The sequence below is a fragment of the Kwoniella shandongensis genome, chromosome 1 (assembly GCF_008629635.2).
Source record: "Kwoniella shandongensis chromosome 1, complete sequence".
NCBI lineage: Eukaryota > Fungi > Basidiomycota > Tremellomycetes > Tremellales > Cryptococcaceae > Kwoniella > Kwoniella shandongensis.
In genome coordinates, this window is record NC_089287.1 from 564,174 (window position 1) to 580,895 (window position 16,722).

At 50.5% G+C, this 16,722-nt stretch overlaps 5 protein-coding genes across 5 annotated transcripts; 1 reads left to right on the forward strand and 4 right to left on the reverse strand.

Annotated features, from left to right (window-relative positions):
- Positions 1 to 183: 183 nt before the first annotated feature.
- CI109_100207 (uncharacterized protein) lies at positions 184 to 1,317 on the reverse strand (the record flags this gene model as incomplete). Its single annotated transcript, XM_032007381.1, has 3 exons — positions 184 to 374; positions 487 to 773; positions 857 to 1,317. 3 exons carry the CDS (start codon positions 1,315 to 1,317, stop codon positions 184 to 186), a joined length of 939 nt encoding a protein of 312 aa, XP_031858382.1.
- Positions 1,318 to 1,601: 284 nt separating this feature from the next.
- Positions 1,602 to 2,974, reverse strand: CI109_100208 (uncharacterized protein; the record flags this gene model as incomplete). Its single annotated transcript, XM_032007380.1, has 4 exons — positions 1,602 to 1,801; positions 1,926 to 2,197; positions 2,391 to 2,733; positions 2,839 to 2,974. The coding sequence occupies 4 exons, from the start codon at positions 2,972 to 2,974 to the stop codon at positions 1,602 to 1,604; spliced, it is 951 nt and encodes a 316-aa protein (XP_031858381.1).
- Positions 2,975 to 3,207: 233 nt separating this feature from the next.
- On the reverse strand, positions 3,208 to 9,731 carry CI109_100209 (uncharacterized protein; the record flags this gene model as incomplete). The annotated part of the gene is made up of 29 exons (XM_032007379.1): positions 3,208 to 3,459; positions 3,523 to 3,548; positions 3,657 to 3,831; positions 3,884 to 3,895; positions 3,961 to 3,997; positions 4,061 to 4,294; positions 4,352 to 4,461; positions 4,527 to 4,553; positions 4,620 to 4,688; positions 4,742 to 4,844; positions 4,915 to 5,490; positions 5,549 to 5,610; positions 5,664 to 5,729; positions 5,780 to 5,879; positions 5,945 to 6,082; positions 6,139 to 6,275; positions 6,331 to 6,768; positions 6,819 to 6,916; positions 6,970 to 7,153; positions 7,210 to 7,269; positions 7,319 to 7,570; positions 7,629 to 7,705; positions 7,761 to 7,953; positions 8,004 to 8,034; positions 8,096 to 8,308; positions 8,369 to 8,594; positions 8,659 to 9,098; positions 9,172 to 9,534; positions 9,595 to 9,731. 29 exons carry the CDS (start codon positions 9,729 to 9,731, stop codon positions 3,208 to 3,210), a joined length of 4,836 nt encoding a protein of 1,611 aa, XP_031858380.1.
- Positions 9,732 to 9,973: 242 nt separating this feature from the next.
- On the reverse strand, positions 9,974 to 13,292 carry CI109_100210 (uncharacterized protein; the record flags this gene model as incomplete). The annotated part of the gene is made up of 13 exons (XM_032007378.1): positions 9,974 to 10,050; positions 10,105 to 10,169; positions 10,221 to 10,658; positions 10,717 to 11,001; positions 11,058 to 11,293; positions 11,346 to 11,576; positions 11,632 to 12,357; positions 12,410 to 12,467; positions 12,515 to 12,593; positions 12,645 to 12,734; positions 12,798 to 12,956; positions 13,027 to 13,078; positions 13,137 to 13,292. 13 exons carry the CDS (start codon positions 13,290 to 13,292, stop codon positions 9,974 to 9,976), a joined length of 2,652 nt encoding a protein of 883 aa, XP_031858379.1.
- A 411-nt stretch (positions 13,293 to 13,703) lies between these two features.
- CI109_100211 (uncharacterized protein) lies at positions 13,704 to 16,617 on the forward strand (the record flags this gene model as incomplete). The annotated part of the gene is made up of 12 exons (XM_032007377.1): positions 13,704 to 13,785; positions 13,844 to 13,994; positions 14,057 to 14,361; positions 14,409 to 14,553; positions 14,609 to 14,646; positions 14,704 to 14,867; positions 14,918 to 15,184; positions 15,246 to 15,470; positions 15,530 to 15,701; positions 15,766 to 15,980; positions 16,037 to 16,087; positions 16,150 to 16,617. 12 exons carry the CDS (start codon positions 13,704 to 13,706, stop codon positions 16,615 to 16,617), a joined length of 2,283 nt encoding a protein of 760 aa, XP_031858378.1.
- Positions 16,618 to 16,722: the final 105 nt, after the last annotated feature.

Here is a 16,722-nt window from a genome sequence, read left to right on the forward strand (position 1 = left end):
CCTAGGTTGATACAGCGGCAGAGTCGACGTCAGATACAGGGCATGGTGCGCTATAGCAAAAGCTTCAATGAGAGTGATATGGTGATGCATGATATGGCTAATGCTAAATATGTGATGTATCCTCTAAGCGCCATCAGCAAAATCCTATGAATCCGACGAGGAATACAACTCACTTCCTCATCATCAAGGTGTTGGACCTCCCACACGGCCAAAGATATGTTCCACTCTGTTCAGCGATATGACTACTTCCTTGTCCGTGTCCTTGAACCCCTTCATTTCTCTGAAGTCTAGAGCATAAGGGAGCCTATCGAGGGAGTATTGAGGCTTCGTACCATCTGGTCTGAGGACTTGTAGTCTGACAGTTGTGGCTTTCTCTGTAATACACGACAGAACACCTCATCAGTACACGGTCTTTCTTTTCTTTGTAAAAGGTGTGAGGTACGCATCTGACAGGACGGAGTGAGGATACAGACGTGGAACACTCACCAAGATTTGGGAAGTACACTTTACAATCCTCCACTCTCATCTCCCTCGGCTTCACCCAACCATTGACCATCTCATGTCCTACACTTGTCAACTTCAAGAAAGTCTTCTGCTCCCCTTTGCCGGCGGCAGGTCGTATTTGGACCATTGACAATTTCGTCACTATCCGACTTGCGCCGACCAAGAAAGAGAAGAGGACGAGGGTGATACCGCCCATTAAAATGGGTTGGGATGAGTTGAAGATACCGTCGGTAACGCGGGTACTGACTTTTGTCAGGAAGCCGCTGTTCCTGTGGACGACGAGTAAACAATCAGCTCACTTCGTTCTGTGATGGGATTCTCAACGTGCCGATGAGCTGGCATTGTCACTCACTTCTCCCTAAGTTCTATCTTTGCCTTCTCCTCCTCTGTCAACTCCCGCTTCGGCGCATCCGGCAACGTCAACCACGAAAGGAGAAACAATCCCCACACTCCCGCTGCAAACAGTAGTAGAGGCGGCCGTTGTTCAGGAGGTCTCGCAAAGACCGTACGTTCCAATACGATCTCGTCGGGGGAGGAGGAAGGGAGAGTGTACCATGGCCATGACGCTTGGAGAGGGATAGTGGAAGGAGCGGAAGCAGCGGCTGCTCGTAGTTGTTGTAGTGTGGGCGTTTGGGTGGAGCCGGCGTTAAAGTTGAACAGAGTGCCAGATGGTCGACCCGATGATGGTTGGGAAGCGGTTGAACGGGCAGAGGTTTGCAAAGAGCGTAAGAGCGGTGTAGATCGCGAGGGGATTGCGGTTGATGCTCGGTGAAGCAGGACGCTCCGAAGAGCGAAGCGAGCTGTTCGGTCCATGGTCTAAGCTGATCCGAGTCTATCACAAATAGAGAGATTGGACAAAAACAGAGATCTTCGAAAAAAGTCGGAATTGGTTGGTCCGAAAGCAAAGATCGTCGCGAGGACGGAAGCAATTGTCATCACCGTACGACCAGCTCATTTTGGCACTGTAATTGCAACAACTGCTTGTATGCATGCTTGCTTCTATATGATTCGGCCTGATACCGCTACTACTGCAAATGGGCCTTAATCAGTGTGCCGGTGCGCAGTGATCGTTCAACACGTTGGAGGCATCTATCCCGTCATCTCTTCTTGCCAAACTCCACGTCCAGATCCACCTTCCCAAACACGTTCTCCAGCCTATTCAGCGAGATCACCACCTCCTCCTTCGTCTCGTTGAGGAATCGCGTATCTCTGAAATCCATATAGTACGGTCGTTCTTCAGTCCATGATTTCTTTGCTTTGTCTGATACGTTGAGAGCGAGGAAGCCTTTTCCAGAGCCTTTGAAAGAAAGATAGACTCATTAGTATCACTACGAACAGCCACGCCGTAACGAATGGAGCGAAGGTGAAGCTTGCCAAAGACACAGGTTTGAAATGGATTTCAAGAACGAAGCTACACTCACGTCCTGGAACAGCTTCGACAGACAAGTCTCCTAGCTCAAACTCTCTTGGTTTTGCTAATTTCCCCAAAATCGCCTGACGACCCGTCATCATCCTCAAGAAAGTCTTCCCGTCTCCTCCACCACCATTTGTCGAAGGTATTCTAATTTGAGATATGCGCGTGATTCGTCTCGTGGTGAGGAAGACACGATAGAGGGCGACACCGCCACCTATGATGGCAAGATAGGGTGGAGCGTCCATAAGGAGATGGTTGTTGATGGTTCCCCATATCCGGCTGTAGCGATGAAGAGCAATACCATTAGCTCAATCTATCCTGGCACACGAAGTCGATAAGAAAGAAAAGCAGTGACAACGACAACAAGATCAGATCCAACGGAAATTGGGCAAACCGTCAATGGTGGAGAAAGGGTGAAATTGGATAGAACGTTGCACTACCGATAACGACTTCCAAAAGCAATGTTACTCACGTTGTATACCCGACTTCATCTATAGACCACCAATCTGGCATCCTCGGTTTATCAGGCATCAACCCAAACATCAATCCGAACCAAGCCAAACTACAGGCTAAGAACAGATTCTTCCTCGGCGAAGTGGGTAATGGGCGAGCGTAGATGACTCTCTCTTCAGCACCGAGGGGTAGACCCCGAGCTATCGCCAGACTGTTTTTCGATGTGGACGTGGATGTGGATGTGGATGTGGATGTGGTTGGGTGGAGGGGACGCCACGGCCATGGTGATGTGAGTGCGACGGGAGGTTTGGCCGCAGGCGGAGGTTGATGGGGGAAAGGGTTGACAGGGAAGAACGGTTTTGCTGTCAATGTAAAGCAAAGTGTCAGCTGGGACCTAACATGAGGACGAGATTGCTAGTTCCAGTAACTCCTGGATATAGGTCTGAAGCTAGGTCCTAGCCACTCACATTTCCCCTTTGCTGCTCGTCGAGAGCAGGCGTGGAAAGCTCGGAGGACCGCTCGATGTCGAATCGGTTGTGCAGAAATTAGAACTGATACCTGTCTCGCAGGTCCCAGTCCACCGACAAAAATCGTTCCGATCATTGTTTCTTGACTGGGCGCTTTTCAGTTCGTAAGAAGCCTGGAGAAATTGGCAAATGTAGCAAGTTGGAAACAACAACAATGCTTTCACGAATGACATCTCTCAACATTTTGAGCGAATACTGACTTTCGCGGAACTCTCCGCTGCTTCGTGCCTGATTTCCTTCTGCCATCCTAAATCTGGCCTTTACGTTCAAGTCGAGCAACCCAGACTATATGCATGCATGCTATGCAGATCACAACTCATCTTCGAGTCTACCAGTCTCACCCTGCTCTTCAATATTCTCCTCCTCTCCAACGTCCAGTTCATTGACTGCAGACGTGGTCTCTCCACCACCCACCACCTCCGAAGCGAGATCATCGACGCTGCCAGCCAACGCGCCGCTCTCGTCTCCGTCGCCAGAGGTTCGCGCGGCGAAAGCAGCGATCTCGCGATCGTAAACATCCCATTCAGGAATCTGTCGTGCTCTAACAAGCTTTGGTTCTTTCTGCGAAGTACCGTTGTAATTCAGCTGGCGGTCGCATGTATATGATCACATCAGGTAACTCACAGTAAGGGGATTCTGACATAGATCGACTGTGACACGGGTAAAGAGTAAGCGTGACAATCTTGGGCTGAACCTCCTATTTCCCATCCAATGCAGGAATGGTAGTAGATCACGGGCGGGTCACACTGCCTACTCACTCGTCTTGGCCGTCTTCAAACTCTCATCACTACACCAAGTCTGACACCATAACCAATCTTGGTCCAATGTCCAGATCGGGATCGTGTCCTGCATCGAGTTGGGCAAGTCCTGATCAAGGTTGGCAAGGGAGTTGGGATCGGCGGATAGAGCGTGATATTGACCTCGGAGTCGGTCCTATCACCCAACTGTCAGCATCCATTCCTCTTCTGTGGATGAAAGGGCTTACTCCAGTCGCGAGCTGTTTGAACAACACGTGATTAGCTTAACGTTCGTCAAAAGAAGAGTTATTTGGCAGCTACTCACCTGTCTAAATCGTTTCAAGTCGACCACATATAGCGCACTGTGATTTGTGGATCAGTGACCTGTCGTCGCGAGGTAAATATCGTAATCATATCACACCCACCTGATATGGTATGGTCTCCCCCTCAACGCATCCTTCCAGTATCCCGTCTTCCAGAACCTGAAACCCTCCATCTCTTCTCTACTATTCCCCATCGGCGCATATCCATATACTCGACCATGCAAATCCACATCGACCAATTCTTTCATATCAGTCCTGACAATTTGGTCCGCATCGACGAAGATGACCTTGTCAAGGTCCATGGGGAACAAGACGTCGAGAAAGAGGATCTTGTAGCTGTATTCAGATCAGACGCGTCAGTAACATGTTCTAGAGCAGTTGCGATCAACTCACGCCCAAATGATTCGCTGTTTTTCGGTCTGCGCTCGAAGCCAGTGAGGCCATTTGTATGTTACCAGCTCGTATTGGAAGCCATACTCCTCAGCAAGTTTGGGAATGAATGCCTGTTATCGACGATCGTTAGCGCTCTTCAACAAGGTAACAAGGAACTAGACGACCGGATACCTACGATAAACGAGGGCGAAAGGAAGTTCTCCTACAGTGCGCATCAAACCGAGTCGGTTAGTCATTTTCAGGCGACGGAGAGATAGATTGAACTCACGATGAACCAGAACTTGACGGTACTCTTGGTGTGTCTCATTACGCTCAAGATCATGATCGATGCGAATCGCTGGGATCGCTGTCAGTCCTCCACACCTGAAGTCGGGTCGCTTTGTCACTCACTTCGTACAACAGACCAGAAGCGACGGTGAAGATGTTGATATCGGCATGTCGGCTCTTCTGGACTGAAACTACGTTGGTTGACAGTCCAACCATCGATTTCATTCTACACAGCACATGGGTTAGTTGACATCCTGCACGTATAAGGGCAAAGCAAGTGCGAAGGCTATACTCACTTGGACAACACCGCACCGGCCAATGACTCGTCTTGTCTTACTGCGGCCTCTGGCGCTAACACATCCGCCCTTTCCATACCCTCCTTCCTCGCGAACCTGGGGAAGATCGTCGTTCCTTCGAACGAAGCCAACATAACCCCTGGCCCTGTGACATTCACGCTCTGGCCATCCCAACCTCCGTTGCCAACACTCTCCAACTCGAACACTTCTCGACCTCGACCTGGTCGGATCGAAAGATCATATACACCCGGTGTCGCTCGGAATTGTAGATAGCCCAGATTCGCCATCACTTGCGTATCTGCTGCGACTACCGCTTCTAGACCGTTGGTAGTCAATTGAAGCTGGAGACCACGAGGGGGAACATTGTCTCCTTCTCGAGCGTGTCCTTCGATTAGGAGCTGCTTGAGCTGGAAGAGGACGTGGAGCGGTTCGTGTACCTGCGAGAGGACAAGGTTGTCGAGATCGTACGGCGAGGTCTTGGGGCTAACGATCCACGACGAAGGAGTGTCAAGACCGAGAGTGTATATAGGTGTGGAGGGAAGATTGTCAAACACCACGCCTGGCGCAATGACCTCACTGTGATAGAATTGTCAACTATGGTTTCATCAACAGAAAAACGAAGGAACCAGCGTACCCATCGATGTCAAAGGCGACTTGGGAAGGAATTGACGCGCGATAGAATCGCTTCAATTTTACCTACAGGGGTTTGTGTCAGCTCATTCGACAAGCAAGTACATGTCGCTACTCACTTCGGTCATCATGGGTTCCGGCTCAAGGTACACAGAGACCGCCACATTCTCCATCTCGGACAGAGTCTACCGTTTCGTCAGCCTTGTCCCCCATGGAGTCAATAACGATCACTCACCTGGAGCAGAGTGGACCATCGTTGGGCATGTTCAGATAGCGGATCCATCACAGCCGCGACTTGTAAGATCGCCGTGTCTAAATCGCCGATAGTGAACGACCTAAGATGTCAATATGATCAGTTATCAGCTTTTTACTGGACCTGGAGCCGAACTCAGAAACTGACATATCGCCATTATCCAATTTGCGATAGTACCTCCCTCTAGATGTTTGCAAAGGCGTGAAGATACCCTCCGCATCGACAGGCTTGTAAGCCGCAGTGATGACCGACGTAGTCATCGCGATCATGTTGCCAAGAGTTGGTCTGATGAGAAGGCACATCAGCTTCGCTGGTCTCAAGCATGACTAAATACTGCGTACCTGTCGAAAACAGTTATGTCATCATACATAGTCTTCAGAAGATCGATGACAGGTTTCACCCTCTTCCTATGCTCGTATACCTCCAGAGCGTCAAAGTCTTCGATGGGGAAGGTTCTCTCCGTGAGCGGGCCCACCAACTACCAAGGACCTGTGAGCTTCCTGTTCTACAGAGAGGATTGTTCATTGGCTCACCCTTCCGTTGACCAGCAAGTGTGGGCTGCCGTCTTTCAGACTCATCTTGTTCGCAACCTTACTTCCAACCTTCCAGAACTGCGCAGAAGCCGCAACATCACCAGTTACCCAACCTCCAAAAGTCAAGCCGCGCAGGGGTTTCTCCTCATACCACTTCTCGGCTTCCTCCGGTGAAAGCTTCTCCGTTAAGCACGTTCTCCCCTCCTCTTCAGAAAGACCTTCCTTGAAGCAAGGTTGATCTTCTAGGTTCGATGCGTCGCTAGGAGAGGCGACTTCGCTGAATAGTTCAAGCAAATGTTGAGGGCTCGCGTTAGACAGCGCCGAGGTGTTGTACAATTGGTAGATGACAGTGGAGAGACGATAGCCGCCATCTCGTGGAGCGTCATCGTTGGTGTTCGGGACATGTACGAAACCAAGGCGTGATGCGCACTCGGGTGTCTAAATGAATGTCAGATCATCTGCCAATGGGGACGCAGATGTATACTCACTTGGAGATGTTTCAGAGCGTCCGTGACAACTCTCTTGCCTTCGGCGGTATCGAGATCACCAACGACCCACATCGTAATCGGTGCTCCACGGTCGCCATCTAATACACGGTCAGTTATGACACTGCTTTGTAAGGTGCATTAAGTGACTGACCAGCATAGACAAACTCCGAGGTCAACTTCTTCGTAACATCGTCCTCGAAAAGGTCGATGAGGTTGAACGATCTCAACTTTGTCTCACCCGCCCCGGGTACGATGAGCTTGCTCCTCCTTCTCGACGTGGAAGGGAGATCGTAAAAGTAAGTGGAGAGGTCGTCGGGGTTGTCGCCGAGCATAAGCTGGTCACAGAAAAGTCAGTTGCTTGTCCTTCGGGATGGTGAGAGGTGCAGCTGACCTGCTCTTGGAGATAACCAAGCTGAGAAGCCATTTCCGACTGGACAACTGCGGTCCAGTGCTGTGTGAAGGTGTCAGCGATTATATTTTAGAAAAGATCGCTCACTCACTCCCCCCATCAAGGTGTGTTTCCCGTTGATGAACAGATGTCCGGACTTCGACTCCTCCTTGGTAGCAAGAAGGCGGCTCATGTATTCTGCGGTTTGAGCCAAGTGGTGATCGTAATCTTCACTGGCAATCACCTCATCGAAGGGAAGAGCAGCCTTTGTCGACTCAGCTGCAAGTATGTCGTACGCCTTGCGGGCATGTTCGAGAGTGACGGTGCCGGGGGCGGTCAAGGTGCTCGGAATGACGCCGACAAGCTGTATCGAATCGCATGAGTACACTCCTTGTACGATAGGGGCTTGCCTATTGACTTACCGCAGCGAAGAAGTCACGGGTTGCCCCCCTTCCGAAAGTGTTGACGGAGTAATGGAACAATTTAGCCATTTTAGCCGCTGCGACGATTACATCTCAATCAGCATATTTTCAGAGAAAGTCGAGACTACGCACAGGTATCGTCCACCGCGGGATCGAACATGGGTACAACCCCGAACCTGATGGGTAAACCTCGTTGAATCATCGGACTGATTGCCGAAGTGATTATGTCTAGCGAGGGCACACTGGCGAGGTCAAGGACGAAGACGAGATTCCAAGTATTTCGTCGAACGGTGTGGAATTGCCCAGGGTACAGATGTCGCATGTACTATAATATATGTCAGCTAAAACTCGAAGGAGGAAGTGTATCGAGCTCACCCCTTGGATATGTACCGGCCAGTTCTTGTACCTATAGTTGGGTGGATCAGCTTATCAATTCAAATATTGCAGCGCCGAGAAGCAAGGACTACCGCTTATCCTTCTCAATATCGTTCCACCAAGTGATGACCTTGCCGCCTTCAAATCTATCACTCGCATCGACGATACCTTCGCCAGCTTCATCTTCCGTCTGAGCTTGGCCAATCGCGGGGTCAGAAATCAGGTCCACGGCCTGTTTTGGTGTGAGTCCGAGAGATGTTAAGGACAACACAAGGTGTCTCTCGTCTCGTATGGTCTTGAGAAGACTATTTCGACCGAGACCAAATCAGTTGCTTGCAGGCACAGGTTTATGGTGGGACACTCACGAGTACGCGTTCAGATCACTGCCAAACGCTCTGCCGTTGACATATATTGTGGGCCCAGCCCGTCCTCGAACAGCGATTGTCCTACTCTTGTCTCTGATATTCTCTGGAACTTCGACACCTCTCGCTAGAGCAGCCGAGTATTTTGGGAAGTCTTGCGAAAGATGAGTCAACGCTTCGAGGGGTTCGTCCGATGACATGATCAAAGCTGTTGCCTTCAAGCCAAGGTCTACGCGAGATAGACAAGATCAGCTATATCTCAAGAAGACCGTGATAGGCATGTTTCAGCTGACCTTTGACTTCTTCAGTAGTAAGAGGGGTTGCCAAGTCCGACCAAGGATCTTCGCCCAGAACATGACTAAACACCCCGCTTTCGTTACCAACTTTCGAGACCTCCTTCCCAGTACCGCTCTGACTCTTCGCCGCAGACGCGGAGGAAGCGCGATCGTCAACGACGAGATAATCCGTCTTCTTCAATACCATCTCCACACCCCATCCTGCCAACGGCGTCTTCCTCGTTCCCTCTCCGGAAACGGAGCGATCGGAAGGAGGTTGATATCGTACGGCGTAGACAAAGTCGGGATAGAGAGAAGCGTGATGGCCAAGATAGTTGAGTAGTGACGAGGCGGAAGGTGAAGAAGGAGTGTAGTAAATTATAGCTTTAGGAGAAGTGGGAGAGGCAGATGAAGAAGAGGAAGTGTGGTCGAAGGGTTGTGGAGTAGGTTGAACGGTCCTAAATACACACATGCAGTGAAATGATCAGTTCTTGTACACCCGCACGTAGTCGGAGAGGAGTCAAAACTGACCCGTGATGATCATGCTCTTCTATACTTAATTCCATATCCCTTCTCAACTCTTCCACTCCGCAAAACCCTTTCCCTCTCCATTCTACCCATCCTTCACACCCTTCCACTCCCAGCTGACTTTCCAATGGACGTACCGCACTTTCGTACCAGGAGTATTCTGCCTCGATCCTCGGAGCGGTGGAATGAAGCGAGAGCGCCAAGTGGAAAGTCGATAAGGCGGACGGTGAAGGAAGGAGCGAGTAGGATGAGATCAGGTCAAGAGTTGAGGAGAGGATCGTGGAAGGGGTAGAAGTGTTGGGGAGGGAGGAGAGAAGGTGTAAGAGGGGGAAGTAAGAAGCGGGAGACTCGTCGTACACCGTTTCACTAGACAATCAAGGTCAGTGTCGGCTCACTAATATGTAGAACATACTACTTTGCACTCACAGGATTTCGAGGATGAGAGGAGGTGCAGGCCAACTGGTTTCCAAGCTGATACTAACAGGAGGAGAAGAAGCTCCTGTCAGTCCAGTCAAGGCAAGACCAAAGACCGTCGTCCAGCCCAAGCTGGCTGATTTTCTCATTCTGTTGGGTCGTCCGTTACCACAGAGATGAGAATTCACTATTGCGAGAATTCAAGTCTGTCGACACCACAGCGATTCAAATGCATCACGTCCTTTCGTTCCTTCGACGCGAATAAGTCATGACGTGGCGCTTGTCGGTGGAGGTCGTCCACATCTTCCAAAGGCGCAACATGCATATAAAACAATGTTCATGAATATACGTTACAACATACACGTTACAGACCACAAGAAAGGGCGAACAATCATTCGTAGCCTCCTAGAGCTTCTTGAGCTTCTTCCTCCGTGATTTTGCTAACCTCCTTCCCGGCTTTCTCGAAGTCTGCCCTCGAAAAGATCAGCAATGAGTCACAGGCAGTCAATATAAATGACTTACGGTTCCAGAAATCCTTATGCTTGAATCCTTTCGCCTTGACAGAGGTCTCCAATTCATCCACGTATCTGTACCGGCCAGTCAATTTCCCACTCCAACCTGAGAACATGCTGACTCACTCATTATAAGTCTCCACTTCTTCATACGTCAGAGCCGTCTCTCTCATCGCTTTCAGGCACTCAATTGCCAACGGGAAAGCTTGTTTTGAAAAGCTGACTTCCACATTCTCCTTGACCACCGCTCCCAGATCCTGTATAGCTTTCCGAAAGACATCCCCTTCTTCGTCAATGAGCCTATGAAAGTCTTCAAGCGGAGCGGCGTTGCTGACAAGTCGCCCAGGTTTGGGCTTGCTAGGCGTAGACTTTTGTTGAGATGAGGTCGGCTGTCGAGTGGCGGGACTTTCCTCGTCATCCTCATCTTCAATGAAGCGCGGCTTCGCTTGTGATGGCTTGGCGGGCGAGAACGGTTCCGCCTTGACTCCTTTTCGAGGTGTCGACGATTCACCTTTGCTGGGTTGTTCATTTGCGTCGTCGGCGAAAAGCTCGTCGATATCGATGCTACGTTTCACCGTCAGCGGTCAATTATATGTTCCATCAAAGGCAGGCCATCACTCACAATCCTTCGTCTTCCCTCAGACCTTCCTTCGTCACCTTTTTCCTCGTCTTGGGCGGCACCTTCTTCAGATCCAAAGCGTCTTTCAGTCTTTGCGAGATGTCCTCGACCTTCTCGCCGATCTCTTTGGGTGTGTGGAAATACTTCGTCAGTTCAGGATGAGGTGGACCTAGCGGATCTGCATCCAAATCTTGAGTAAGAGATGCGTGAAAGATCGCCTCTTTGATTCGATGAATGACAGGATTGTAGGAATCTCTCGTGTTGAACCAAGTCGGCGTCTCCTCGTCGCTGAGCTCAACGTGAACACCATAGCCAGAGCTCCGTTTATAGCGACAGGGACTCACTCTGCATCGTCATCTTCACCATCCATATCTTCGTCCTCTGCCCGCTCGGCCTTCGCTTTTCTAGCCTCCTCCTTCGCGTACTCGTCCAAATCCATCGATAACACCAGCTCATCCATCAACTCGCATTGTTCCTCGGTGGGCAACAGGGGGTGTTCTGTGAGGACCTTTCCCGTGCTTGTCTTGTACGTAGTAAGCGAGGGGAACCAGAAATTATGTTCGTCCTCGGCGAAAGGCAGCTACGATGGGGGTCAGAATCAATTTCCCGTATAGAACCCGACACCTGCTCACCTTGACCCAGAACATATAATCTAATCTCTTGTCTTCCCCGGGATAGTCCATACTAGGCACACAGAGACCAATCGAGGGTTCTGCCCGATCTTTCAACACCCATCGAACCACCGCACACATTCCTCTCAATTCCATGCCCTCGACCAACGATGAGAACTGTATCTGGGCTTTCGGTGAGGTAAGATCAGGCCAAATGAATCTTACTTCACCCATGAGCAGGTGCCGTTTGATCTGTGATCATCGTGTCAGCTGAAATTCCAGAAACCGACAGAATCTTTCAGCTTACAGCGTCTTTGGGAAAGAAGCCCAAGATCTCCACTCCTTTCTGCGTATCTAATGGCTCAAATGTGTCTGCCTCCATTGGCACCCATGTCGACCCAAATCTCCACGCTTTCACAAGATCCTCCTTTGCAACGAACTCTTCCTCTTCTTCTTCCTCTTCTGCTTGTTGAGTGGCGTTGAATGCATCCAGATAGTCGCCATCCAGTCCTTGAGATCCAAAAGGCTGCGTTGTAGGTGGTGCCGTTGCGTCCACCTTTTTCACTACGTATGTACTGTGGTGCTTTACATCGGCTGAAATCATTGCAGCCAAGTCATCGGCATTAGGAGCTTCACCGTGCTGCGTCTGACTTTGAGATTGCGACTGATGTATGAGACTCGACATAAGTGGGTTGGATGCTCCTTGCGTTGACGGCTTGGCATGAAGAGGTGCTTGTAAGTCCATAGCTGGTTTCCAAGCTTTCGACAGTGTCGGTGGACGGGCTTTCATCGTGGCTTTGCTGTATTTGATAGGGATGGTAATGGCTTGTTCTGGATCAATATCGGTAGAGCCAATATGCAAGTCGATACCAGATACTGTACCGTTCACAACAGCTGCTTTCGGTAATCGCGCGTCCGTAAGAGCCTCGTTGAACGTTTCGTAGCTTGGCAGCATTTCTTCGGAATCGGTGGTCTTCGCCATGCGTTCGTGCAGGACGGACACAAACGTTCGCCAAAACTTCTCTGACAGCCTCTACAGTGGCGTCAGAGGTGCTCATGCAGTAGCTTGAGGTGTATCAGCTCACCTTATTTCTCGTCTTCGTTTTGTCAACTGGCTCAGTTAACGGCTGGAAGTTGATACCGCTATGACAGGTCAGAGAGATAGACAACAGTTGTGGGTAGACACTCACACCACTGATAGCCGGACTCCCATATCGTCCAGCCTATCCATCGCTTCCTCATACTCTTCCTGTCTGAAACTGCTCTCGCCTACAGATCATCAGCATCATTCACCGAGACAAGCAGGACCGCCTCGCTTACCATCGGTTATAAGCACTACCTCCAAAGCCCAACTCTTGGTGTGTTTGTGGACATGGATCATATCTAGCGCCACCATCAACGCGGAAACGGCTGTCACAGCATATATCAGCCTATGTCGCATGTGGCTTTGTGGACAGACCGCAGCAGGCTCACGATTGCCCTCATTCTCGCCGACATCCAGGTTCATGACCACTTCTACAGCCTTTGGTTTCGCCGTTTGGATGGCCACGTCACATGATACCGCTGCGTAAGGCGGGTCCTCGTCGTCCGGATTTTGGGCGACGAACGCATTATTCGCCTGGTTGTTCGTTCCTACTCAGCCACAAATCACTGTCAGTGATATTGCACTTGGCCAAGGTGGAATTAGCAATCTGATACGTACTACCGCCGTAGCTAAGTATGCCGACCGCCTCCGTCTTCCTCCCCGATGAGATCTATCGTGACAACGATGATCAGCTGCGAGACGCCTAATGTCCTTCGATAGTTACTCACCTTTGGTTCGCACTTTCTCGCTACATATTCTTTGACCAGATTCAACTTTGACACTTTCCTACCGTCGCCTCTGGGATCCGCTATCTCCTCTCCCATAGAAGGAGAGACATCGATAGCATACACCGATAGTGTGTATCCTGCTCGGTCTGAAGGCATTGTAGCTGTGTTGATCTCTATGGCATGCTTCCGAGTTTTAAGTGAGGTTGTATATCAAGCTGATCAGACTACCTCATGTTTACGGTTGACGTCAGGCGTGTTGTTGCTGTCTCGGAGTTTGTCCTGTATCTCCGCTTCACGTGGTATCTATAGGCGTGCTGCTGCTTACCTTGCCAAGCCAAAAGATAGAGGAATTCCGATTATGACGCTATAAAGTTACCCGTCCCAACTTGAACCTCACTGCACAGGTTGCATTGACCGATACTATACTACTGATATCATTCAACCGGACCTTCACACAGCTTTTGTTTGCACTTTCATTCTATAAAACCTGAACAAGAGGTCACCCATTACTACGGATCTCTTGCCACTCCTTTGCTCAACACATCATACACCGGAGCCTATATCAACATGTCACGGGTAGCTCTGCTCGTTCTGGTTGTCGCCGTCGTTGCGCTCTCCTTCACTCCACAAGTCGCCGCATTCGGTGCAGGTAAGCTGATACCTAATTGCAGAATGCTCGAGGATCATGCTCACTCTTACCACTGCAGGTAACATCCCCGCATACTCGTATCTTGAGGACAAAGCTTTCCGACATGGTGACATCGAAGATATCATCGCTAAACTCTTCAAAGCTGCTGGAGGCGGTTTCCTCTCCCGTGGTACCAAGTTCTCTCCACTCGACGTCAAGAGAGTGTACTTGTGAGTTGGGAATCTATCGTCAAGCACGACATTGACAAGCTGACACGGACATGGATATCCAGCGGCAACTGGCTTCGAGACTACAGTCAAGCCGTCGATGTCGGTGCGTTGAAGAAGACCAACCTCCAAACCATTCTCAACATCGTCATGGTCCTTGGATTCATGGCACACGGATATGTCACTGGTGAATTCGAGGTCACGAAAGAGCGTCTCGGCTGCTATCTTCCCACCGAGCACATCGACAATCCTAAGGGCTATGCAGACGGAGAGGATGCCAGACAGTATGACCCCAGACTGCGAGGACCCGTTGATCCTCGAGAATTGGAGATTGACCAGCACACCGGCATGAAGAACTACATCGCTAACGGTGAGTACCCCACTTTAGATCAAGCGATCACTGCTGATATCGAGTAGAGAACGGCGGCTGGGCGACTTCCAAGGCGTTAGTTAGGCAGCGATTGCAACAGTGTATCCAACTCGGCAGGCAGTTCAGGCAGACCGACAACAAAGCGGATGCCTATGAGGCTTTCCGACTGCTCGGTACTGCTTTGCACACTTTGTAAGCTATCCTTGGGCATTTTACAAGACGATCGTCTGATTCACTTGGACTTTAGGGAGGACTTCACCGCCCACTCAAACTGGTGTGAACTTGGTGAGTTATCAATCGATCACAACCGTAGACCTCTGTCCAAGCTGACCACACGCACAGCCCTGATCTCGATGGGCTACCACAATGTCTTCCCTCATGTTGGACGAAACGTCCAGATCCGAGCCCCCAATGGCAAATCTGTCTACCCCTTGGTGACCGGTACTTTTGGCGGAGCTGATTTCATTCACTCCTTGATGGGAGAAGCGACCGATCATCTCAGCCAAGTGAGTCTACTCCCACCAACACACAACACATTTCACTCACAAATCTACAGGCATCCGTCTCTGACTTGACGAAACAAATGTCCAACGCTCGTTCCATCTCCGAAGGCCAGTCAAACTCCGCCGACACCCTTCGACAGCTCTTCTTCAGCATTCCAGGTGGTGATGGCAACGACATGACTCGTGATCTTGACGGTATTCAGAATATGAGAGCAGGTCAACCTGGTGGAGTGGACCCGAGCAACATGAGTGCCCAGGAGCTGCACGCTACCATTTGGCAAATCTTGAGTTTCCGAGATTCCATCATGAAGAGGATTGAGGTGAGTCATCGAGATCTAACGCGCACCCAAAAAGGATCAATTGCTGATGAGTTTGGCGCAGAACACTATCGACCGTATTCCGGGACTTTCAGGTCTGGTGGAGAAAATCTCGAACTCAGTTTCGGTCTTCATCATCACCACTCTTGAGCCCTTTGTGAAGCCTCTTCTTGGTACCGCCACCCAAGCGCTTGGCCAGTCATCTCAAGCCGTCATCGACTCGCACGACCAATACGAGGTCTGGAACGACTATAACGCTTCTGATCCTACTCACTCTTTCTTGTCCAAGGTATGTGGTCGAGAACAGAATGGCTGCATCGATGGAACTGATTGTCATGCTCTCATCAGGATCACTTCGGCCTCATCCTCAATCAACCTGCTGGAGAAATCGCTCAGGTCGTTGTCGAGTACACTGTGAACCTCGTTGTCAAAGCTTGGGACGATAACAGCTTGCACACCGACCAAGTGACAGAAAGTGTATTGGAGGCTCTGTTCCACCCTGACTTCGGAAACGGTCGATGTGAGTGCACCAAGCATTTAATAGTAAAGCAGAAGCACAGGCTGATCAACCGTTACCCGCTCAGCTCAAATCCAGCGAATGATGCTCGACAAGATGCACGCTTGGATAGATGGAACCGGTCGTGATAAGCAGGAGCTGCTCAATCGACTCACTTCAGACAGCGTTAAGGCGGGCAAGAACAAGCGAATCGGCGACACCAGTGGCACTGGGCACGTTCACAATCAGATGCTGCCAGAAGGTGGATTGCAACAGGTTCTAGCTCAGCAGAACATCCATGTGGTGAGTAGTCAGCTAGTCGGGTTGTAATTGTGATGCTGATCAGATTGGTCAAACAGCCCGGTGCACAGGTGCTGAATGCCGGACAAGATCTACTTTCGGGCAAAAAGGTGAGTCTGATCGGCTGTGCATCTTCCGTTCCAAGACCGTCGTAAGCTGAGACAGAACATAGCCTTGGGACCAAGGCTTCGGCAGCGGAGGAGCCCATGCTTGGCGAGAAATGGACCCCAACGATTCGTCTCCTGCGCCTCAGTACAACCAAGGAGGTCAAGGCTATCAGTCGCATAATCAAGGCTACGATTCTCAGCCATCGTACCAAGCACCTCCTCAGCAATCGTACCATCACGCTCCCCCACCCCAGGAGTACGGTGGTAACGATGGCTACCCCGGACAGCATGCTCATCACCAACATCAATCTCAAGGCGGATACAACGGTGGTGGTGGTGGATACGGCGGACCTCCCCCTCCTCCTCAGGGGTACGGACAATATGGCGAGCAGCCTCACTACGGCGGTCAACCGGGGTACGACCAGCAACCACCTTATGGAGGACAGGGCGGATATCCAGGTGGACCTCCCCCTCCTCCACCTCAGTGGGGCCAGCAACAGCCGCCTCATGGTGGACCTCCTGGAGGATGGTAATTGGATAAAAATGAAACAAGAAGACGAGAAAGGGTTATGGCAGTAGATGATGTGATGGTGTGATGAGCGCAACGAGAGGTGACATAACATATATACGAAATAACG